We start from the raw sequence: 25,962 nt of genomic DNA on the forward strand, positions 1-25,962 counted from the left end.
TCACCTGTCTCACTCTTTTCTTTGAGCTGCCGACCCTGAAGATGCCGACAGTCTGCAGACCTGTGAGGGAAAATGAACAACAATGAGTCCATGTTTTTAAGATCCAATTGTCCGAAACTGACCGTGGGTCTCCATGTGGGCGCAGCAGCGCTCCACCACCCGAGGCACCTGTCTGTAGACGGGGTTGAGGCTGAGCTTGGTCTGGGTCCTCGTCGCCGACTCCTTGGACTTCTTGATGTCCAGCTCAGCCGGGTGAGAGAGCTGCAGCGCCTCCAGCAGGCGTGACTGGCTGTCCACCAGGTCTGAGATAGAGTCCACTGACAGGCCGCCCTGGTGCAGATGAAGTAATGAACACTTTAATGGGGGTGACTGGTACTGGTCCTCAAGGTCTTTGTCACCAGGCCACAAATAAATGGATTTCTGTATAACTTTATATCAGTCTTGAGGATCACGTATCCTTCTAGAGGTCAACTTCATTTGCTTCTTTGAAGGAACGTTTTAATAGAGTTATTTCCATCCATACAAATATGAATTGATTTGAAAGGAAATATACTATATTCTGTGGAGTAACATTAGCATGTGACCCTAGTGTTGTTGTGTTTTAGTTCCCAAAGAAGCAATACTGGTAAGTGAAAGATACTAGGGGTGTAAGAAAATATCTATATATTACGTTATATCGCGACCCCCCCCCGATTCTGTAGCGATATTTATTAGCACCGTATCGATATCCGAAAACGGTGGTAATACGGTGCTAATAAAAAAATTGATATTTATTTTATGGTTTATATTTTTATTTGGACTCATTTTGGCTTTAAAACCAGACCAGCTTGTCTTCCTCCACAAAATTGGGGGTTAAAAAATCCATCACTGATAGATACTGGATTTTGCATGTTGATCCAGGTCGTTTGAGACTGTTAATGCACTTCTTTGTGTATTGTTAATATACATTTTTGGTTAATATTTTGAAAGCACTTTCCCTCAAACACTTTCACATCTGATCAGAGAAAGTATTTTTACATTTCTTTGTTGTAAAAGCCAGAAAAAGTTCTGTTGACGTTATGATGCTAAGCATGTAATAGCATTCGATGATTACTATGCTATGATAGTTTTCTTCGTACAGTTAAATTCTTTAAAAGAAACAATATATAGTGGTTCCTACAGTATCACAATATATCGCAATATATCGTATTGTCACACATTTATCGTGATACGTATCTTTATGTACTTGTCGTGTGTTTGTCTCGATAAGGTCTTGTGCTATCGTGACTACAAAACTGGTGACAAGTCAGTTTTACTCGCTTATAAACTAGTAAACATGAGTAAAACACAAACTCTATGATTTATTTTTACTGTTTTTATCTGATGGACAGTCCCTCAATATTGAAAATGAACCGTTGGGGTTCCCTGCTATAAGATGTAAAAATGAAACTATTGTATTTGCGCCTTTTCTGCTCCTCACATGATTGGGTAGGTTAGCAGGGACACACTGGAAAGCTTCCCATTTCATTTTAGGGGTTTAAAACTAATTTAATCAGGGTGACATTTGAACAGTCTAAGTTCTGTAGATGGAATCTGTCCCAGCTACATAGGGTCCGAGAGTTTGGACCGAGGGAGAAAATCAGAGTTCCAAGTGTGGATCCCTGACTCAACATCTGTGACGAGGAGAGAAACGCTTGAGTTGCTTTAACGCAGTAGTTGATCCCGAGACCTTGTTCACTAATCTGCAGGATAATGTGTTTACAGTGAAGCCGCACCGCCGAGATGCCTGTGAGAGAATAAACACTCGACGTCCAGCTGGGAAGAATCACCTGGAGAGACGCGTCATGTGCGGAATCTGCACTTTGATTCCGAAACGAGCGGAATCTTAATCAGAACCAGCCGAGGCGCTCTCAGGAACACAGAGCTTCATAAACAGCTAGAAAGTTCCTCAGCATGTTCAGCGCCAGACTCATTCCACACAAAATACTACTCCTCACATTCTTACTTCTTCTATAAAAGGAGGCAACAAATCGCTGACTCATGCTGGCAGTTTTTCTGCAAGTCATTATTATTTCAGGATAACAAGTTCTCCCTGATTAAATTGTTCAAAAACACCAAAAATGGACCGAGTACAAGTTCTATCCGATAACAAGGTGTTGACGGCAACCCAGCATGCATTGCAGTTGTGACCCTGGTCTCGAAAAGCGCTATATAAATAAATATTACTTACTTACTTACTTACTATTGCTCGTCTGATGCTCTATTGGTCGTTTTGGAGGGGAAAGAGCTGAGCTAAAAGCTCTACAGAAGACACCTCATCAGACCTTTGTTCATATGGTTGAACAAGCGAGCAGATAGAATGATGGAACGAGGGTAAGAGGTTGTCATCCAGGAGATTTACGCGTCCACCGTTAGGTGTGTCTACATGTTCTCTAACAATTATGGTGTGTGAACCAAAGGCTGAGAAGTTTTTCTGAGGTTACTTAGAAGAAGAAATGACTGTCCAACAGCTGAGGAGGTTTGTTTATGTCAGGAAATGACTCGACCGTGGAATAACCGAATGTTGCAGCTTTTCTCCTCCAGGAGTGTGTAAACATTTGAAGACATACTTATAAGCGATTCTGGGTTGTAATGAATTTTCTCCTGAAAAATTGTATTTCCTACAAATATATAGAAGGTTTAGGAACATAAAAAATATCCTGTGAATTGACAGTTGATGTATTATTGTACTACTATTAGTATCTCGGTTCAACATCAACAAGTGTGTACAACACTGAAAATGTAAATATATTCTAGTCTAAATCTTACTGTATGTATCCTGATTGGGTCAGTGAACATCACAGCATGGTATTTGTGTCTTGATTATCCATAGAAAAATGGGGGGAAATACTTTTCTGCAGAAGACAACTTTAAGGGTGAGGGTGGGGAGGCAGCGCGATCAGAGGAGCTGCAATATATTGTAGTGTTCCCTGTTGACGAGGCTAGGAGCCGGTCTTTAGTCTTCATAACTTTATTTGGTAACTGAGGCACAGGCTACAGCCAACACTGCTCTTATGTCACACTGTGCAACAAGCAAAACAACTCTTAATCTTTAAACCCTGAAACCAACACACACTTCCATGATACCTTCACTGACCTGTGTAAAATCCTGAACTTAAAACTTTAACAAGCCTGTATTTTAAGCTTGTTTGTACCATAAACATATAGACTAACATGCTGCGCTCTGGGTCACTATCACAAGAGCTCCCGGTGTAAAGAGTAAACTGGAAATAAACTTGTTTATTTTTCAGAACAATTCCTAATATGGAGGTGTCACAAACATGGACGTTACAAACGAGCACCACAGAGGTATTTGGAGGTTTTATGTGTCATTTTGGACGAAGATGAAGACGACTGAGCTCCAGTCGATACATTAAAATGAACAAACATTTTTGTCTATAACTCTGAAAATAATCCCAACCCTTAGTTGACATTAGGGTGAGTGGAAAGTAAGTAAAATTTGAATTGTGGGTGAACCCTTTAACTTTTATTGTCCCAATATTTTAAGAGCAGAGTAATGGTTTGTAATTTAATTCAATATTAAGGAACAAAGTCGGTTTTGAGAGTGTATAAACTGTAGGAGAGTGTGCAAAAATCTTAATGAGAGTTTAGGTAATTCATGTGTAAACTAGTTAATTGTGAAAATGTGGAGAGAATTGTTTTAATTTTCCGTTTTTAGCTGCTTAAAAAGCATTTTGCTGCCATTCTTGCCATTGTGTTTTCACTGAAATGTATTGTGTTGTCATACCACAACCAGTTGGTGTGTGTTGTGTAATGATAAATGATTGTTCTCTTCATTCTCTTGCTTCAAAGTCTCTTACCCGCCTCTGTCCTCGTCCACCGTTGTCCAGAAAGGTGGGTGACATGGGCTTGTTCTGGCTCTCCAAGGGCGCAGGGGCGACCTTTGCGGTCGGCGAACCTGGACCTACTCCGACGATGGAAGACGAGCTGACGAGAGACTTGTTTCCATTGAAGAACAGGCGCTTCTCGGTTCTGAAACGATGGATGCTGGACTCCAGCTCCAGGCAGTCGCGCCGGCTCTCCCTCAAGGCGTCCTGCCGGCGCTTGAAGGCCCGGTCGTTGGCGATGACCTGGGAGAGCGGGATGCCAAACGCCTTGGGGGTCGACTCTGTGGTGGAGAGAACCAGGATATTTGGAATTACAGGGCAACCATGTGAAATAATGAAACATCATCACAACTGTATCAACGTGAGCTGAACCTGAACCGTTATCAGCACCTTGTTTTTCCTCTGTCACTAAACACTTAATGAAGGCTGTAGCTGCTGGGCTAATAAGTGGCTTTAAGTGGTTCCTCTGGCAAAACAATGGAAGGAGTAGATTGGAAGGTCAAGGATCAGTGAGTTCAACTAATCCACTTACAGACGCCGCTGTCCACAAACTAGACGCCGCACTCGCAGTGTCCATGGAGTCTGCATGTCATCCCCACAGATGCAGTCAAGGCCAGAGCGGGATCAGGAGTTTAATCGGGAATTAAACAAAGATTATAACTATAATTGAGTCATTTGTGTTTTTCAAATACATACTTTTAAGGTAACCTCCCCAACAATAAGTGTACCACCGACACGTTTCTGTAGACATTAGTTTCATAAACAGAACATGAGCAAAAATAACAGGATTTTTTTTTATTTATTTTAAAAAATCTTTTAGTTAGTATAGTTTTTCAAAAATAAAATATTCTTTAGACTTGTAAAGTATATAAGTTAGAAATATTGCTCATAGCCTGGTAATAAATACCTCATGGTCTGATTTCATCAAGACATGGAATCAGGGCTGAAATCGATCCTTAGACCAGACTTTGTATGTGTTTGAGAGAAATTCATGTTTTGGACGGTGACCTACTGATGGTGTTACTCATGAACATCTTGTATTTTAAAGGAGAGCACCGGAGGGACAGTGTCCCAGATCGGGTTGTTGAGCTTAGATTGCTTATAATTGACCCGATGTCCAGTGACTGACACATCCTGCTGACTGTTCTCATGAAAACACCCCAAATAAAACACGGTAAATCGAGGTCACATCCTTCATGTCCGACGCGTTGACGACAGGAAACATGAGAGGACACATGAATTTGAACAAAATAAAAACACCTCCAGGTGCAAAACACACACACACACACACACACACACGTGCAGTGTCACACCTCGGAGCCCTGAGCAGGTCAGACAGACTGGCAGGACTTAATGAAACAGGATTGACTCAGCTTGAAATAACTCCTGGAGAGTCAGCGCCGAGGTTTGTCAGTGTTTACACATCAACGCAGACTCATCCGTCCATCTGCCGGTGTCATGTCAGATGTCATATCTGTATGATTAACCTGGTCCACATTTATTTACAGAGTAAATGCCGATTGAAACAGAGCAATTCACACTTAATTTTAGATATAATTATATCCAATTAGATAGTGAAAATGCAAATAACGCTGCAAACTTGTTATTTAAGAACACATGTAAAAGCATATCAAAATAATAAATGTTGTAAGTAAGTAAGTAAGTAATTTTTATTTATATAGCGCTTTTCCAGACCAGGGTCACAAAGCACTTAAAAAATGTGCCGTCAAATGTGCCATGAGATGACGGACATGTGAGGGGCGCTGCTGAGAGCTTCAGTTCTTGTTCTTAGATGACTGACGGGAATTTCACGTCAATTATGGGAGTATTCTCAGTGTTTAACACCAATAACAAACTGGGCACAGACGGGAAGTGCGCCTGCTGTTCTGGTTATTGTTCAGGAAATTTCTTAGTTATTCCAGTCCTCTCATTATATGTTCCTAGGAACTAAAAGAGATATTTTTAACGCTTGAACGTTTATCTAACCAGCCAGATAGTGATGTTGGTCCTCCAGGACTTTGAACCTCAGGGAAAACCATTAAAGTGTTCTCTTTACTTTTACAGTTGCTGTTTCTCGTTTTTGGAAATTTTAATTCACTTAAGTATAAAGAATAACCTCTTATCTAAGATAGTCATTTGTCACACCTACATATGGACATCGTTTTAATTTATATTTGTATAGCAATCCTCAAAATTGAGTTTCAATTATAATAATGAGCTTTAAATTTGATGACACTTATGAAGCACATCTGACCTGATATAAATGTGTATCCTTTAAATAAGCATAAAATAAGTAGTGCGTGTGTGTAATTAATAGTAGAGAATGTTAATAAATCAAAAGATGAAGGTTAAACGTTTGTTTAAAATACTGAACTCTTTGCATTGTCCAAGTCCAGAGGGCTGATTTAAATGCTCTCAGAATGTTGACCTGCATGAACGAGAACCCACATGGAACCTATTGTAGCCCGAACAAATGTCAGAAACAAGTTTGGAAATGTTTCTGAAGACTTAAGCGCGTAAATATTTTCAATTTGTTGTTTACATTACTTGGTGGCTCTACTAGTTTGTGTTAGCTTGATGCTAACTTTGAGAGAACCAAGTATTTGATTTAACAACATATGGTTCCTAGTTCCTACTGTGGACTTCTTCCAAATGTATTTTTCATTTTATTCCCAATATATATTTTTTCAATCCTTGTCACATGTGATGAATGAAACCAGACAGCATGAGTTATTCCATTAATTACTAGCGTCCCAGTGCTAACGACCAGCAGATCAGCGCGGCGTAAACCCATCATTGTTATCTGCTGGTCCAGCGACCTTTGAAGGCCACACCAGGAGGCCTCAGTAGTGGAGCGGCAGAGCCAGCAGGAGCCCCGCCAGGTCTCAATGTTCTGAGTTTTGATTAGCGGGGTCAGAGGCAGCTAAGTCCCTGAGAGTAAGAGGCTCGGGCAGGGATCGCAACGTGCCAAACGCCGCCTGGGAATATATGTGTGTGTGAGTGTGTTTTGTCTTGTGTGCTGCCTGTTTGGATGATCCCAGCGGAGCCGACTGAACCCCTCGGTTTCAGGGTCACACTGGCCATCCATCAGAGACGCGGCAACAGTTTAAGAGGCTAGGGGAGATCTGGGAGTGCTATAGGAGTAAATCAAAAATGTTAGCCCTACATAACACATTCTAGCAGTTGTTCTTAAAAAAAGTGGGTATTTAAGTATTTAACACCTCTTTAAAGTATCACTAACATCGAAAAATAAACTAAAAAAATATTACCTTTATTTGAACTGTCGTGAACATTAGAGTTACTTTTGAAATTTGTATTTCCCAGCAAACTAAATTAACATTTGTACTTCAAAGATCATTTATTTTATCTACTACTGTTGGTATGAACGGCGACTAGTGATGGGTTGATGAAGCTTCATGAAACAGCCAGTGAGGTGTCATTAGTGATGAAACATGAAACAGTGTCATGTTGTTTAGAGATCAGTAAAAATGTACAAAATGATGTAATGTTTCATTAGAATTGTGGTTCAAAACAAAGAAAATAGAGCAGAGATCGCCATCTAGTGGACTCTGAAAATAATGACACTGCTTCATGAAGCCTCATGAAAACATGACTATGATTTCGTGATACAGTGATCACTAAATGTCGCCTTATTATCCCATCACTACAGAGACATTAAGCAAATGACAAAAAACTTGCCCAGTATATAATTTTTTTTTGCACAACCAGGATAATTATAACACAAATAAAAGTAAATCAGTTAAATGTTTACAACAATCTCTTCTCTTCTGAGAGATACATTCTTTTATTTTATTACTTATAACTGCTTTAGTTGTTCTTCGACATCACGAATCTGATCGACATATTTTCAAAATATTCCTTTTCTTTCCGTGCTGTGTTCTGTCCCGGGTTAGAGGTGGAACTGTCTTCCTGGCCTGGGTGTGCTTCCCTACATTCTCCTTCCTTCCATTTCCTGAAAGCGTGTTTGTGCGTATATTGTAACCGTTTAGATGACGTTTTAAACAAAATAATGTTCACTTTGAGGAAAACAAACATCTGGTAAAGGTAGTGATTCACTCGCTTTTGACAAAGGGAAGACAAAGAGAGGTCATCTTGTCATCACATGTTCTTTATATTTCCCTTTCTGTCAAAAACACCGTTAAAGTATTTAATTTACTGTAAGTTTGGAATGCACTCTGCAGCCTTCAGCCTCTGAACAGCTACATTAGTGCAGAATCACGACCGACTCGTCACATGTCAGGAAAACAATGGTGTTTTAGTCAAAGATATAAATCAATTGTCGGGCCGGTCGTGAGAGACGACAGGGAGTCCTTCGGGGGATGTTTGTGTTCATAATGAAGTGTGTCATCACACGCTGGGAGTCAATCCTGGACCCACGTGTTCTTTAGACACAGGTCATTTCAAGTGTGAGAGGCCATTAGTGCCGCTCAGACGTCAACAGAGATGAAGCTCACGAGCAACAGAGGACATTCTGTGTCTCATGATGTTTTCTGTTGACTTTCTCTGGAGCCACCGAAGGCCACATGACATGTCAGTGTCCGAGTGTCCGGACAGGCGAGGATGATCAGACTCACCGCGTTCCTTTTTCTCTTTGGAGAACGAGTCAAACTTCCGACGCAGGGACTTCCTCCATTTGCGGATTTCTGCGAAAAGAAAAAGAAAAAGATGTCCATGTTGTCTAGGATGTGACGAGTGTGCTAGAATGAGCAGGAAAACAATAGGTTTAGTTCATCTTGATCCCGACGACAGCAAATGAATAATGTGTTTATCAATATAAACATTTTTCACAAGAACATTTTGGTGAAGGATCTCCTCAGAACACCCATGTTAGGTAAACATGTTCTCCATAAGGAAGGTCAACCCTGCATGTTTTCTCTTCTCTGTTTTACGATGGCTACATCCTGCTGCTGCGTTAAACAATGTTTTTGTTATAACGCCATGGTTCCAAAACTTCACTGTTTTACCAATAAAGGAGAGACGGGAATTCCTATTTTGTTGTAAGGCTCAAGAGAAGAGGAATCGTTGTCATGTAAACGTGTGTGTTGGTGCCAGGGTCAAATTCCCATGATTACAGGAAATTAAAGTTTATTTAAGAACACGGCTCCTCCCCCCGAACACATGCTACCCACGGCTGGGTCTGATCTCCGGCGGACGCCCCTGTGATGTGTTTATGTGCACAGCGTGTGTGTGGTTGTGTAACAGATTGCTGACAATGGCAGCGCACACAAGTCTGGATCGCAACAGGCTGCTCTCTGCTCCGTGTTTTGAATTTTGAGTTTTTTATCTCCTCAATCTGGTTTAAAATTCTATCTGAACTCAATCCTGAATATTTTCTCCACATCTGAGGCTCCATCTGATCCCTAGTGAGGAATGTGTTTTTTCCTCTCTTTTTTTTAGCCGTGTTTGAGCCAAACCTGCTGATGTGAGTGAACTCGTTCGTTCATTGTTTCATCCCCACATCATAAAATTAATTGGGCCACAAGTTCCTCACACAAAAAGCAATGAATAGACAAAGTTCTTTGCCACAAATCATCCAAGTTTGAAGGTGAAAAGCTTTTTGTTATGTTTGCCAAAGTGCTTTTCTTTGAAAATAATACATTGTTATGTTAGAGAACACTACATTTCTTTATAAGTAAAAGCCAAATTGTTCCCTAAACCAAAGCTAAATACTTTTTTTTTTAGCAAATGCTAAATCGTTTTTTAGACAACACCAAATTGTGTGTAATAATAATTGTGTGCATAATAATGCCAAATAGTTGTTTTTTTTAGGCAATTTAAACAGTTTGTTTTAGCCAAAAGAAAATAGTTTTGTTATCCCAAGCTAGTTAGTGATGTCAGCTAAAACTAAATGTTTTTTCTAGCCAAAGCTAAACGGTTTTGTGAGCAAATGCTAAACAATTTTGTTAGACAACGCTAAACTGATTTGTTATCCAATGATGTATATTTCTGTTAGCCGAAGCTCAAAAGTATTGTTAGCCAAAGATTCATTGGTTTTTTTTTGCACATGAGAAATTGTTTTGTAGAACAATGCTAAATTACTTTGGTAGCCAAAAACCTTTTATTTGTTTGATTGTTGGCCTAAGCTAGATAGCATTGTTAGCATAAGCATAATGTTTTGTTAACCAAAGCTTAACTACTTTGTTATCAAATGCAAAATTATTTTATTACCCAAAACTAAATTGTTTTATTAATAAATGCTAAATTATTATTATTATTACATTAATAATCTCAGCTTTAATAAACATTAAAACAAACAAAAATCTCAAATCTCAGCAAAGTTTCCTGCCGTTGAGTGACAGAAGGAGAAGAGAACATAGAAATAATATCTCTTTAATATGGATATATCTGCAGGAGTTTTTAAACAAAACCAGGAAACAACGTAAGATAAAGAGAGCATGTAACAAAACACAGAGCAAACACCAGAGAAGTGGCGTAGAGGGAGAGAAGTTCATCTCTGGGGAGAATGAGAAGAAGAAGATTCCCACACTGACTCAGAGCGAGGCTTGTCTCACAGTCGGACACGAGATCCACAAAGTTCCTGCACAATAGTCTTAATTCAACCGCTGACCATAAAAACCCTGTCAAGTCGAATTTATCTCGCCTTTGATCTGAGGAACATCATTTGTAATATTTCATCAGGATTAATGGATCTTTGACCAATCATCTGGTTTATCTAAACCTCCAGGATAACCAGCTCTTATAACAGACCCTTCTGAACGACAAAACCAGCGTAAAATAATCAATAATTTTGCAAAAGAATTACAATAAAATGTGTCTGAATCACAGACCTAAATGATCTTATCTCATCTGGCATCTTCCATCAACCTTCTAGTGAACCCTTCAAATGTTAAGTGCATCAAAAAACCCAAGTATTGACTGTGAAAACAACAAAAAAAACTTCCCCTCAGGAGTCCCTTATTCAAGACAAATCTTGCCTGACTGCTTAAGTGATTTTCCTTAAAATAGAAAAGATAAATAAATAGGGAACTGAAAACCTCCTGACACTGAGGAGCACAGGGACAAGTCTGGTCTCACAGGATGCTCAATGGTCACATGAGAAATTACAGGCAGATCAGACATGACAGAAACAAACAGTATTTAAGTGTTGCTCAAATGTCACTTGTGGTCGTTCACTGTTATTTACCACTGACTCTGGCATCACTATCTTATCTTCCTGCTGTGGAGCTTTGATCAAAGGACAGGGCAGGAGATGTATTCAGGAGGATTAAGATCCGCCCTCACGCCCAAATTCTATTAGTTACAAAGAAAAAAGAAAATTCAAGTCACCTGTGTAACGTACATTACTGTGTTAACATCATCCAGCAGACATGAGAAATGTTTGAATTGAATCATCTGCCCTTTCAGTCCCACTTTTAATCATTCTGTCAAGTTAAGTCTCCTGTTATATTCCCAAAAGAGAGAAAAGACCAACAAATATGGATAAAACAACGTAACAACTCAACCCCACAGACAAACAAAACAATTGGCATGATGTGAATCTCCATGACAACAATTTAGCCGAGACTGAAAAAGCTCAAGAAAGACTGGAAGAGAAAATAAATATTAGCTTGTTTACAAGAAGCTAGATGAAGCGAAAAGGGTTTGTTTTCAAGCCAACATCCAGATCCTGGAATCAAACACAAAGTTTTTGCAAAGATTGCTTTTCTCTTCTCTTCTACTCCTTCTACGACTGGAGAAGAAATGTGTTTTAACATAAAATAAATAAAAATGTATGGAACTGTCAGCATTGAATCAACCATTTCAGTTAAACTGTTTATGTGTTCACCCCTTGTCTTAACTCAGGGTCAATGGGACCCGAAGGCCCAAAAACAAATGTGTTTGTTTTATCGTTTGTGTTGTCTCTGGGTCAAAGTGCACGACCTCCACCGCTGCATATGTTCATCTTGGCCCAGAGACAACACAAACGATAAATCAAACACATTTGTTTTTGGGCCTATGGGTGACCTTGACCCTAAGATAAGACAAGAGTCAAATAGTTTAGTTGTTGCACCAAATGGTGCTTTGAAAATGTTAAGGTGATAAAATAAAAATAAATTAAATAAATATGTGTCATTCCTGCAGCTTCAAGCCAAGAGGTTAACAGGAGATTCTCTGGCGAGCAGCAGCACGGACTCACCGACTCTCACAGAAGACAGAATCTACAAACACAGAGATTCTTCAATCAGCTGTTTGCTTCTGAGATAGCAGCTCTGCGACCTCCACGACCCCTGTGACCTCACATACTGATGTGTTCCATCATGAGTTCAGGGATGAGCTTTTTTTTCTTTTTTTTTTTAAAATCACTTTCTGGGATGAAAAATGTTCAACACAAGACTGACCTGCGGAATGTTATCAGAGGTATGATAACTATTGAGTCACCAGGAGGAACAAATATTTATTCCTCTGACATGTTTTATCACCTAATAACTAACCAATGGACACTTTAGGGTGTTAGCTAACATTGTTGACACCTTTCAGTTAAATGTATAATAATGAATATTAAAGCTATTACATTTTAATTTATTATTTAATTGAATTAAAACATATATATTTTCTTTGTATATGCCCACTTCAATGTACAAGTCAGTATTTTTTTATATTTCATTCATCATATTTATATTTATTTGATTGATTCTATTCAATTTTAGACTGTGTTAAACGATACAATACTGGTAATAAATGTTTTATAATTCTTAAGATTTAAGCGGCTTCTATTGTAGATTTTTCTGTCCCATAATGCACTGCAACCATACTGATGAAAAATAAAGTATTGGTTTTTCCAGGAGATAATGATTTCCAGTCCGTGTTACTATTAATTTACTGACTTACCTCCTGTTGTCAAATCCACATTATGCCTATTAACTGACTGAAGTTATCCACAAATTTTACTCTCCATGTCCTTTCGAGTTTACCAAAACACCACCACTTTTGTATTCAAACTTTATTTAAAATAATGTCTCTGACAATGTTGATGTTGATTTGTTAAATCAACATTTAATCAGATTAATGAACGTTGTATTTATGATCACCAAAATATTTAATCAATAATGTACTTGTTTTACGCAGCACCTAATACATAAACAACATTCGAACATGATAAAATACAAAGTTGCTTCTGCTCTGTACCTCTGGGGATGCTGACCTTGAAGTCCAGGTCTCGCTCTCCGAGATGGTACAAGGCCACCTCCTGTAGACGGGCTCGCTCCAGCTCCGACAGACTCTGGATGGGCACCGGCTGCAGGCGCACGCTCTGGCCCAACATGGTGGTCCACGTTTGGTCCCCCTGACGGAGTAGAGGTTAGGAAGTGAGCGGGATTGTGACGGCGTCATTATTCACAATCAGCCCACAGATCGTGTGTAGATCTCCTCTGGGGATTAGTCCATAAATCAACCATCAAGTACCACAAAGTAGATGAAAAGAGTCTTGCGTCACATGAAACCTGAAGAATTGAAAAAAGAGTTTCTATTTTTGTTTTTCTTTATAATTGGTTTGTTCTGTACATGCATCAGTGGTGAGTTGAATGATGATTTTAACACTTAACAATACATCTTTTCATCAGTCTAAAAACGATCTCCTGCCTCAGACATTAGGGCCACCGTGTCCGGCTTTCCCCTCCAGTTGGACATTCTTGACCCGGCTCAGCTCAGACGCATATATTCTGAGCCGCTCCTGGATGACGTACCTGCTCTAAACAGACTTCCAGACACCTCAGAACAGGTCTAGTCGAGAGCCAAATCTGGACATTTGACATCATTAGCACACAGACTTTTTTATCATTTAATCTGGTCTCAAATTTTGTGTTTCTTTTATTTTTGTCTCGTTGGGAGAGAATTATTTGATAGTAAATATAAATATTCCTTTGAAGACATTTTTTGAGTCATTCCACCCTATTCAATCTTTAAATCATCCCTGTTCTTGTTTAGCTAGAACACGCCTCACATCAGTCACAGAGTACAATAATGGAATGTATGCTTAATGAATAAGGAGTATCTTATGTTATCTAAATGTGGGCCCTCAGGGAATTTAAACGTCCACTCCTGCCTCACACTTATTCAACTTGATGTCACTCAGCACTAAAATCTTGTGAGATATGATAGTTCTGTAAATTAATCTTAAATAATCTTGTCATGAGAAGCAGTTTAAATGATGTAAAGTGTTTAATTAGACTGTTTATAAAAAGATACATCACTTTGACACGACAAGATCATGAAACTATCAATTCACTTTATGATGTTTTTAACAATAGTACTGACCAGCACTTCATGGAAAACCAAATATATTGTTTTTTTAACTTAAAAAAGTTAAAATACAATGTGATAAAAAACAATTAAGACTGACTTTTGAATCAAACACATACAGTTCGATAACTGGTGCTAGCTAAAAAAGACACACATACCCTGGTCTGTGAAAGACGCTGTACAAATAAAACTTACTTACTATATTTGCTCATTCACAAATTCACATTTTCTCTTTTATACTTTTAGGTCTTAAACATGAGTCTGGAAAACAAATATCCATCACTAAGAGCCGAAGCATTGTTTTCATATTTCAGTTCATATTTGTGGACTGTGACCACTGAGGAACTGATTTCTCAGACTAAATAGCAGAAAACAGATGAAAGGCTGGATTAAATATGGAGGGAAACAGCTATCAGGAGCATGATCTACAGTCTGGACTTAAAAAATACAACTGCTCAGTAATTATTTTAACTGATAATACGAACTAGCGATAACAGAAAACATTGAGTCTGGAGAGGAAAGTGGGGTCAGAGTCTGGCCACGAATGGAGCTGCAGCGTCAGAGAGGAAACATGTTGGATGAGCTATTACCAGAAAGAATCTTGACTTCAGACCTAGAAGGTTCTGAACCTCTTCTTAAACTACCAGATAACGCTTCTAAGAGTCAAGGAATATTCACATTGCAAACTATGTACAAATAGAGAATCCTTTCTGTAATAAGAGGGACCATGAAGTTATTATTATAAATGTTATATTACAAACCAGTGTCACCGACATTAACCAGTTCAATCATTCTTCAGGATAAAACATCCAGCCAGTGGAATAAGTAGCAATGATCTACCAAACTGGTTCTGACATTAACAGAAACACAGTGTAGACTTGAAACCTTATTTCTGTTTTGGTGCAATTCTCCATGATACATTGTTTCAGTCATTTATTTAAAAAATAAAGTCATGAAAGCAATTTGCAGGATTCTTACTCCACATTGTGTAGCAAACCCTCACCCTTAAAAATCTAAGTGTTTAACTGCAAAAGCAAATTCAAAAGTAACTATTCAAAATTATAGAAAAAAAACAGTATTAATAAACTTTTGGGGTAAAATTTGCGTTGCTATTTCGAGCACCTTTGAAGCATCAGCACCGTTTCCTAAGTGCTGTTTGGACGCAGAGGAAGACTTAAAACTGCCTAAAAATACTCTTAATGAGCAACTGTTGAAGCTCTATTCCCCACAGACGATAAGTTTTAAGCCGCCTCTGACCGGCGATGGCTATCTTGAGTTAGCCTTGCCTTCTTCAAATGCTCCGCTTCATCCCGGCGTCATGTCTAAAAACCATCCTGAGGACAAGAGCTCGCAGAAGGAAGCCTCTTCCATCATTATCAACAACAGCTGCCTCGCCCTGTGCACCTCCACATGTCTCCCATCATCATTCCACGCCGGCGGCGCGAGTGAACCGCTCTGGCCTTCGTTTTAAATATACCCACAGTTGAGGAGAGTCTTTGTCCATCGGTCACACACATTGTTCTACGGATACACAAACGTTTCACGGAGACTAAGAAGGTCTGAAGTTTTAGGAGGTGCAGCATAACCGGTGGTTGTGTTTAAAACAAAGCTTACGTTAAATACTTGTGGCTCAGATGTGTTTATGTCAGGGCCACATACCATGATCCCCCCCAAGACTCTCTTCCAGTAGTCCAACAGTTGTTTGATGCTTGGAGAAAATATATTGTCAGTATTTTTTTTCTTCTTCTTGTGATCTCAGCCCTCAAGTCGCATCTGGTTCTTTACATCTGTCGGATTGATTAACTGTAGCGACCTCTGAACAATGGCTCACTTTATTGGACTCAGATACCACTTGTTGTTTTTCACTCTTTAAAATATGTGTTTTCTTAGCTAGTCCAGCCTATTGATTTTCATTGACGTAAATAGGAGGAAAAAGACAAAAATAAATAAACAAGTGCATCCAAAATGTAATAATACCTCAAGAGTAAATAATAAACAATCTCTCTGCATATACACTTTATGGGTGGATTTCATCCTCGGCATAAAGACATCATTGTAAATGTCTGTATGGAACTGGTGAGAGATTGACAAGCATCACCACATTGTCCAGGTTCATTCAGGTCGTCATGCAGCACTGAAGGATTTGCTGCTTCAGCGGCGAGAAACAAAACAAAAATGTCTTCAAGAAGGAAGAAGTGACCTCTGTTTATGGTGCTGCCTCGGACCTTCTTCTGTTATTACTGCGTCAGAAGGAAGTATTCTATATATGTATGGGGAAGAAAGAGCTGAACCAAAAGGCAGGCTTGAACTCATCATCAAGCTCTAAATGATTCCTTCGTAGGTGTTGAAGGAGGTCCTGGGACAGACCCAGCAGATGGGTCTGGTGACATTACCCTGATTTCTGATACTGTGACCTTTTTTCTTCATGTCATTTCCTTTAGTCAGATTTCCTGCTTTCCTAATGTCATTGGCTTGATGAGCACGGATGACTAAGCGTTGACGTCACTGTCCTCATGAAAACATTTCTTTTCTTGATGATTTCTAAAATGTCAACGTGTTTTTTTACATCTTTAAAGTTCAGGAAGCTCTCAGGAACAATCACTGGGACCGAATTTCATGCTTTCAGGAAGCGGAGCAGTTAGTCATTCAAACAATGAGGACAAGTTGTACACACACACACACACACACACACACACACACACACACACACACACACACACACACACACACACACACACACACACACACACACACACACACACACACACACACACACACAAAGACAGACACACACCAGCTTGTGCATAAACAGACAGGCAGTACTAATAGGCCCCCTGGCACTTATAAAGAATTGAGGCTCAGGAACAGAAACGGGTCTTGCGTAGACACAGCAGACCTATTATACTGGAGCACACACACACACACATGCACACACACACATAGACACACACACAAAGACACACACGCAGGCAGTAAAAATCAAACCTATGGAGACACCAGGCTTTTTGAATGACTGTTAACTGTGCTAATTGGAGATTTCCAGGTTTGTTAGTTCTGTATTCTGAGGTTTACAGAAGTACACTGGAAATAAATCAAGATATTCAAGATACAACATCTAAAAATGGGTCCTATTCCTCACGGAAACGTCATTGTGTCTAATGTTACATGTGATAGAATATATGTTTTTACATGTTTATGAAATTGATTTCCAGTCTAATATCATTATTGTCATTTTTTTATTTTTTTATTTTTTTAAAATAAATTAAAGCAGTTACCAATTATATTGCTATCAATCTATGCCATCTACAAAGGTGAAGGGAATAAATTAAAATAAATAAATGATCAGGAAGACGATTTAGCTCTTACAGAGCAAAACAAATGTGATGTTAAATATTATGTATATTTGTTATTCTACACTAAGATATAAAAATTGTGCATTTTGGACTGTTGAATAATCAAAATCATACACTTAATATATAATTAATTACTCAAGAAAACACTATGCATAGAAACAATTTAAGTATCTCAAATTTTAAACTAAAAACAAGCAGATGAAACCTTTGACAACATGCTGATGATCGTCCGTTTATTTCTGCTCATTCTTTCATTTCGGGAAGATTAAGAAAAAGAAAAAAGTTCAAACATGTATTTTATTATGCGACTGACAACTTCAATGATCAAGACACGTGAAAGTGCATCAAATCATGCAGGAAAAATCAAGTGATCATCTATGTGGAAGGAAATAATGATGAGAAACAAACGTTGCCATGGCGACCAAACACAAACACACAAGTACCTGGACCGGGGTTTTGTCCTCCGCTACGGACTTTCTCCGGAGACTCCTCAGACTCTGATATCCACAACGGTTTCAGGCGCACAAATGCATCCCAGCAGCGACAGAGACAGAGGCACCGGCTGAGAGAGGGAATGTGTAAGATTAAGGGAGGGAAGAGGAGGAGGAGGAGGAGGAGGAGGAGCACGGCACTTCCAGGAGCTGGAGAACATAAACACAGGACAGAGGGAGGAGAGAGGAATGAGAGGAAGCATGGGGGTCACATAATTGGGGGGGATTGTTGAAGAGACAGAGCCAAGTGACGAAAGAAACAGACAAGCTGATAGAGAGAAGAAGAGAAGAGGGGGATTCGCAGCACTGAAAGAGAACAGGGCACCATAAAGGGGTGCAGGAACGGTGGAGGCTCCAGAGCAACTAAAGGAGGAGGAGACAGTGAAGTGACAGGAAAAAGGGGTAAATAGTATAAGTGAGCACGAGGAGAAAGTGTAGAAGAGGATTATGGCGTCTGGATGAACGCTCAGAATAGACGTTGGGGGAAGTGAAGAGAGGAGGAAATGTGAGGAGGTGCTGGTGATGAGGAGATGCAAGAGCTCCTCTCTGGAAGATCCAAGGTCACATACCTCCAGGTTTATTTGACTCAAAGTTCTGAAAAACTCAAAGGTTCCATTCAAATCCAAGCGTAAGTGGCTGAACGAGTCTGAGACTCCTCTGTGGTTCGAACACAATAGGAGACAAAAGCACAAACTTCCTCGTCGTCAGAGGTCAAATCCTAGACAGTTCAGATTTCATGAACCCGATCAAGCTATTAGCCGAGGGGGGCTCCGGCGACGGGGAGCTTAAGCGCTGCTCAAACACACACGACTCGGAGTTTCTGCAGAGAGCAAGTTTCACAAACAAACATGACGCCGGCCGACAGACAGAGCAAAGACAAGCAGATGGAGCGTGAAAGGACGGAAAGTCTCATCTCAACGATTAGTTTGTTGACCTGTTAGCATGGTGACTGAACACTTCACCACTGGTCAACACTTCACATTCATCGTTGATCCACATCTATCTTCCTCTTAAAAACTCAGGTGCAGCTAAAAAAAAAAGTCTATAAACAATTTACTCTGTAGTTGTAATAAAAAAATTGATTTGTATTCTTATAAAGCCTGCATGTTTACATTAATCATTTTATAATGTGTAGGAACAATCAGATCAATCCACTTTATAGTTCATGTATAATTAACCCTTGTACGGCTTAACTTAATTTCTACATGACATGATGTGTGGAGTTGAACTGTTCTCCCTCACCAGTTTACTCCAAAATTCCAGTGAATTCAAAACGCGTAGACTCCCTGAATGACCCATTAAAATAATAAATAAATGAGTTTTGAAATGTGACAAGCAAAGAAATAAAGTGTAAATAAAGTGGCCTTAAAGGAATTTCACAGAAATTTTCTGTGGACCAGAAGATTAAAATCAGACAAAGCAAAGATAATGTTATTTCTCTACAATCACCACTTTCTATCTACTAACACTTGAGCCGGCTGACACTGTGTCCAGAATTAACCAGTGGCACACTATTTCAAATACAATCTCTGAGGACCCTGAAACCTGTCAATCATATCCAGTCCGCATAAGAGATAATACATTTATATGATCATAAAAAAAAACATGGGCACACAGTGTTGTGAGCAAGAAGGTTGCTGGTTCCCAACATGCAGATTTCAGTTTTGAAATGTATGTAAATGTTGTATGTTTTCTCCCTGCTTGCGAGAGCACTCCGGTTTCCTCCCCATTAAAAAAAAGAAGGTTGAAAAAAAGAAGAAAAAAAACCTCTTAATTGTTCGTAGGTGTGTGTGACATGTCTTTATCCAGATGTTTATATATATATTATCCAGATGTTTATTTATATATTAATATTTAAATAATTGATATTGATAATCACCAGTAAATATATGTGTTAGCATTAAACTCCAATTGTATTAAACTAGTGGACAGTGACGTCTGCCTCTGTTTTTTATTTTAATTATTATTATGCATTTTTGCTTATACATTAGTTTCACACAAAATAAAAAAACATTTTTGGTTTATTATTATCTAGCATATAACGAAAAAAAAATGAATATATAGACAGTGTAATTGTAACTGTGATGACGTAGATATGTTCTTGTTTCACTATGACCTCTGACCCGAGGCCTCTCTCCTCCATTGATCTTCTGCACGTCGCCCCACAGTCAGCTCTTCCGCCCTCCTCTGTGTCCCGCCCGGTGTGGACGTACATGTCCGTGGTGAAGAGGTCGAGATCTGCGTGTCACACGTCTGATGTGGTCAAGTGTGCTGCTGACTCTGCTGACTCTGCGGCTCACATGCACAACAGGATGAATGACGAGCAGTGACTCAAAAAACACACTGAAGCGTTCGAGCGACCATACTGCCCCCTAGCGGTAGCTACTTTCTAGAATCAGGTGAAGCAATACATGCTTATTTTAAGTCGTGCGACGATGGGCTCAAAGTGATTAAGAAGAGAAATGGATTTAAATCAACATTTAGACTTCAGTTGATAATTGTACCTAAATTAAAACTTTATTTGAAGTATTTCATACAGTCTTTCATCATAATGATGGACTTCACACAGACTCCAGAGCTGATCGAGGATCAATAATGTCATTATATATATAATATGTTCGTAACAAGACATGTGCATAAGAGAAAGGTTGGATACAAAAGAGAGGAATTAGGTTATGATACAACATTAAACATAAATACTAAAAAATATATTATTTTAATATAATTTTATTCAAAGTATATGCATTTTTTCACTTTGAAAAGGTGAAAAACGGGAGGTTGTGTTACTAATGTTATCATCCACAGAGACAAATGTTACAGTGGTTTAGTTAGGAGTGTTTCCGACAGAATCGGCCACTTTCAAGTTGTTGTTTTTTTTTTCACAAGTATATAATTTGGCTGTTGTTGATATTTTTCATATTAACATATTTTTGACAAATTTAAGTAAGTAAGTAATTTTTATTTGTATAGCGCTTTTCCAGACCAGGGTCACAAAGCGCTTAAACAAAGTATAAAGTATAAATATTAAGGGGATAAATGCAAGGAAACGCAAATCAGATCAGTCAAATGTTGAACTTACAGTATTATAAGTAAACAAACAAGAACATCTGCAGCAACTTGAATTTTTTTTATTTAAAATATTTTTTTAAATAGAACATGTTTGTACCTTCTGTGACCAGCTGACCTAAAAACCTCTTTGTCTGTCACTTTACGCGACATGATACACATATGGGTAACAATACAGTAAAAAAAATGACGTGTGCAGAACTTAAACTATCGGTTAAAAATGGAAATGATGTAAAGTGTTTACTGGCATAAGGTTACAGGGATTTTCTCTGAGGCCATATGACGACAAGAAGAAGTTCTAATCTTCTCATAATACTGTAGTAAATACCATGAGTGTATCAGATGACAGTGAATAGTCTCAATAATAATATAATTAAAAAAAAATAAAGATATAATATTAGATCCAAAGATTCTTTAATTCAACGGAAGACAAAGAAAACAAGAACATGCTGTTATTTAATTTAAATTCAGAACTCAATTGGTCAACAATAAACAAGGTTTGGCTCACAAGCAAAAGTTCTCAGAACATAATGTCGTTTTTTTTTATCAGCTGCTTTTTGTGTTTTGTTTTAGGAGGGAAATTGCTATTGAACTGACTTGTAAAATTATGTTATTACAACAAACAAACTTAAATATATGGTGTTTTATCCTCTCTCTGGGATGTAGTGAAGAAACCCAAACCCACTTGCTCTCTGCACCAGGTAGGTTTCATCTGTGTTCTGGTGGAGGACGAGAGGAAATGCCGACGTAGACAGAGGAAGTCAGAATCCAGCAGGGACACCGATAACAAGCCCGACTCTCTGCCTCTCATGTCGGGTCAGGATCGGGTCTGAGTGCCACGGTGGCGCTACATGATCCTTCAGAGCCGCTCGGAATTCTAAACAGGACGTTAACGTCCACGCCCATCATCATCAAGACCATCACCAGCAGCTTCCACCCTCGCTCGCACCAGAGTTGCTCAAAACTTCCTGTTGCGCAACACTCCACCCCCGGCTGGTAAACAAGCCGACGAATGAAGATGTTTGTTGTGATGATGTCCATGAAGTAATTCAAGTGGCTAGTCAAGATGTTTCTGCAGATTTCTAAAGATTTCTTAACACAATTGGATTCTCCACAGGTGGACATGCAGCTGTTGGAACGGCTCAAGGAGGGTCTTAGGAAATGCGACACACCTGAGCTTATGAGCTTAACTATTCAAAAAGAGAGAAAAAAAATGGTCTCAACATTTTTTTTGTGTCAAAGAACGAGCGACACAATATTAGACAAATAAAGCCAATATCACAAACATCACAAAAATCCACTTTCTTTACCATGTTCATATGAAGTCACTTTTAATTTAATTGATTACTGATTGATTGACCAGCTCTGAGGCCCGAAGCTGCAGCAGGTTGTTTGTTACATTAGTTTTGATACGCTTGATAAAAATCATACTTAGATCTGTCAAACTAACAAACTCAACTCAAGTCTGGTATCTTCAACTGATGCTAAGTTTCTTTACGTACATGCTTCATTCTTTTTTTTAAACTATCTGTTACTTTACAAATATATCTTAAAAAAGCTGGTCAAAACTGGACAACAGTGATTCAATATAATATCTGCATTCACATCTGGATAATCAATAATTCCAAATATTGAAGTTCATCTCAGGCTTCAGTCCATCCATCCGTTCATTGGCACGGAACATTTAACCGCCATCTTTTTTCGTTTCATTTCTCTTGTCAGATAAAGTTCCCTCACAGCGAGACGAAATGTGACGTAACCACCATCTGGTTGTGTAGCTCTGTAACATACGTTTGTGTGCGAGGAGGGTTAGTGTAGCATGACGGCGCATACGTCACGCATTATACCCGTCAGGGAGCGTTCACTTTCCACTAGTTCGTTCACGCTTGTACAACTTCTGGCGAAGAGACTGGCAGAAACGTCGAAAAATGATGCTCCAGATGTGAAAACATTAAAGAAAGAGTATAAGCAAACTTTCCACGTATATATATATGTATGTATGATTAACTAACATAAACTATCAAGATGATCAAAGGAAATTAAAAACTAACCAAAGTCGAAAATCATTTGACATTGACGCTGGTGGCACGGACGTCCATCTTAGGACGAAGACAGCGACGAGATATGGCCACCATTTTGGGACAGCAGGAGATTCCTCCGCCGGGATTAGACAGGAAATGTGGGTAAAATGCCAATCAGGGCTTTGATGCTGACGCTCTTTCATCTCTGACGTGTGCGAGATCCTGAAATATGTTTACTTCGTCAACATTTCCAAAAAAAAGGCGTTTTCATTATCCTTTTATAAATCAGCTGTGATGTATTAAACCAAAATATATCCAAGAGATTAGACTCCCTCGAAAGTTTAATTCTGTCTTTGACAACACGCCCGAGACTTGTGTAACGGTGACACGTCATCCATGATAAGGATTAAGGAAAGAAGGAAATGCTTCCTTGAAAATGTTAAGTCGCATCTTTGACGCTGCCAAGATTACTCTTAACTTTACCCTTAAATAAAAGACTTCAACCTTAAACACTTCAACCTATCATCATGTTACTAGTTTTACTAGTTCACCAGAAAAGTCACAACTACTTATTCAGGGTTTCATAATGTTTTTCTCGTACATACTAGTGATGTCACTGAGAACCTGTCAGCAGGAACTGTAAGGAAGTGTTAACAGAGTTGTCCTGGGTCATATATGATCCTTCCTTATCTCGTATTTCTGAGCTGCCAGGATTAGGATCTCGGGTGACCAGGGAGAGGAAACATTTTTTTTTTCAGTTGTTCCATTGAAAGTAATTTTGATCATATCTTGTTTGTAACTATTCAAAAACACACAATACAACTATTTTACACACGTCGACTTGACGTTGGAAAACTGTGAGCTACAAAGAGCAAGTTTCACTTTTTTTAATTATTCTCTATGGATTTAAACTAGCTGCAGTACCCAAGGGATTTTTTAAAGGCTATAACTTGATTAATTTTAGCCATACAGTTCTGTCTTAGTTTAAAACATACCTATGAATTAGATGGAAAAAATGAGCATATTCCTACTAGCACTAATAATAAGGGAGTAGTTAGCGAACATCCATAATCTGACTTTGCTGACAAATATAGCCAAAAGCAAAACATAAAACCATGCTTAATCCAGACACAAAGCATTTCATGGCAGTAATCTTTAGCACCAAAAAAGCTCTGTAGGACCCTGTATTACCCGTGAGAGGGTAACCAAGTAAGAGTTACTGCAGTGATCAGCGATATCTTTAAAAATACAATGTCATGCAGTATAAGGGCTTGAAATTATTTGCTACTCTTAGGAATGTTCTTCAAAGGATTGCAACATTTTCTATAGCAATGCCCACATTTCCCGACTAGATCGCACATAGACGCAATGATAAGACATTCAATAATTTTTTTGAATGCATGAAAATAGATAATTTGTTGCATGGGTTTACTCTCCGGTTCCTCCAACAGTCCAAAAAAATACAGTAGTTGATTGAGAACTTTGGGAAATTGTCCATGGTCATGAGTGTGTGTGTGAATGGTGTGCCCTGCGACAGACTGGCGTCCTGTCCAGGGTGTCCAACGCCTCTCGCCCGATGAAACTGGGATACCCTCCCCCCCCCCGACCCCATGAGAATTGATGAATGGATGAATATATTTATTTAACTAGCCCTCTGGTCCGATAGAGTACCTATTGAACCAAACAGTTAACCTACCTCAGACCTTCACCCTGTTAATAATCTTAATCCTGACCCGTAAAAATATAACCATAACATGTTTTACACTTAACTGACCGGACTCTTCTCTGCGTAACTGTGTTCTAGTCCAGTCTCCAAACAAGAACATTCATGACCTTAGCCAGTGTCAAGACAGCCTTGGTGTCCAGCCTCAGAACTGTGTAAATCATGATGACACACGCGGTCAACCAAGCACACATCCATCATGTGCATCAAGAAAAAGAGTTGTCTTTTACTCAAGGTACGTTAGAAGGATGAGATACAGAGAGGAACTTCCAAGTGCAGTAATGTTGAGAATCTCTCCTACATTGGTGACTCAGGCAGTTCCAGGATTCCTGCCAAATATTCAGAGTAATTTTGAGCGTGTAAGCACAGAAAATCAAAAGAATCTCTAGCTGCTTTTTTTTTAGCAGATGTTATCAGGAAGGAGCAGGAAACAGGTAATGAAGTGAGGTAAGTACAAATCAAAACTGTAGATGAAGTAAAAGGTTCATGGGAATTCTGTAACGGATTGATTCTGGCACAGCAGTCGAGCAGCGACTCAGAACAAAGACTGTTTTTCTAATCTGGGTCTGAGTGGAAACTGCATCTGGATGTAGCCGAGGTTGCGCTGGTTATGCAACCCCACTCACGGCTGATGGGAGATTGAAGACGGTTCGGGAGAACACCCTGAAGGCACCGGCGCTCAAACGAACGCTAATACGGATGCACACACACGAATGCCTGCTTACTCCAGATGCATAAAAAAAGTGCCTGAAGGCATCATTGGTGAGAAAGTGGAAGGGAAAACAAGTGCCACTTTGTGTCCAGCGTGACTCTCAAGCAAGAAAGTCCAGAAGTAGATTATCAGGAGCAACTATAAATGGGTTTCCACTGATGGAAAAAAAAAATCTCGCTCAACCATCAAATGTAAGTCGACAAGCAACCATTAGTGAGTTTGGTACGATTCCAGGTCTGTGTTTACATTTGCAGATTAAAAAGTTGAAGACGTTTAATCGCAATATAACTGAAGGTCCAGTGTTCATATGTGAGGGTTCTAACATGAAACAGCTGCAACATATTGTGACAATGCTCCAAGAAGACACAGTTGAGCCACACGTTAAATCACCTTCTCAGGTCTTCTTCAGGGAGATGTGGTGACCGAGGCTTCAGTGGGTGTCCATGTTGACATCAGGAACCTACACTGTG

General features: G+C 39.1%; 1 protein-coding gene across 2 annotated transcripts in view; it reads right to left on the reverse strand.

The window, feature by feature from the left end:
* arhgap36 (Rho GTPase activating protein 36) overlaps positions 1-25,962 on the reverse strand; it is a 35,209-nt gene that overhangs the window by 4,166 nt on the left and 5,081 nt on the right. Inside the window, exons 1-6 of one of the 2 annotated variants that reach the window (XM_087789688.1) lie at positions 17,923-18,052; positions 13,014-13,170; positions 8,462-8,530; positions 3,840-4,147; positions 123-330; positions 5-60 (exon numbers count right to left, since the gene is read on the reverse strand). In XM_087789688.1, coding sequence (XP_087645814.1) covers positions 5-60; positions 123-330; positions 3,840-4,147; positions 8,462-8,530; positions 13,014-13,149 — 777 coding nt within the window. In that variant the 5' untranslated portion in view covers positions 13,150-13,170; positions 17,923-18,052. Of the gene's footprint in view, positions 1-4; positions 61-122; positions 331-3,839; positions 4,148-8,461; positions 8,531-13,013; positions 13,171-17,922; positions 18,053-25,962 lie in introns of those variants that run through there. The other variant, XM_087789687.1, reaches the window with a different exon arrangement.

Source organism: Callionymus lyra, chromosome 4, assembly GCF_982586985.1.
Source record: "Callionymus lyra chromosome 4, fCalLyr1.hap1.1, whole genome shotgun sequence".
NCBI lineage: Eukaryota > Metazoa > Chordata > Actinopteri > Syngnathiformes > Callionymidae > Callionymus > Callionymus lyra.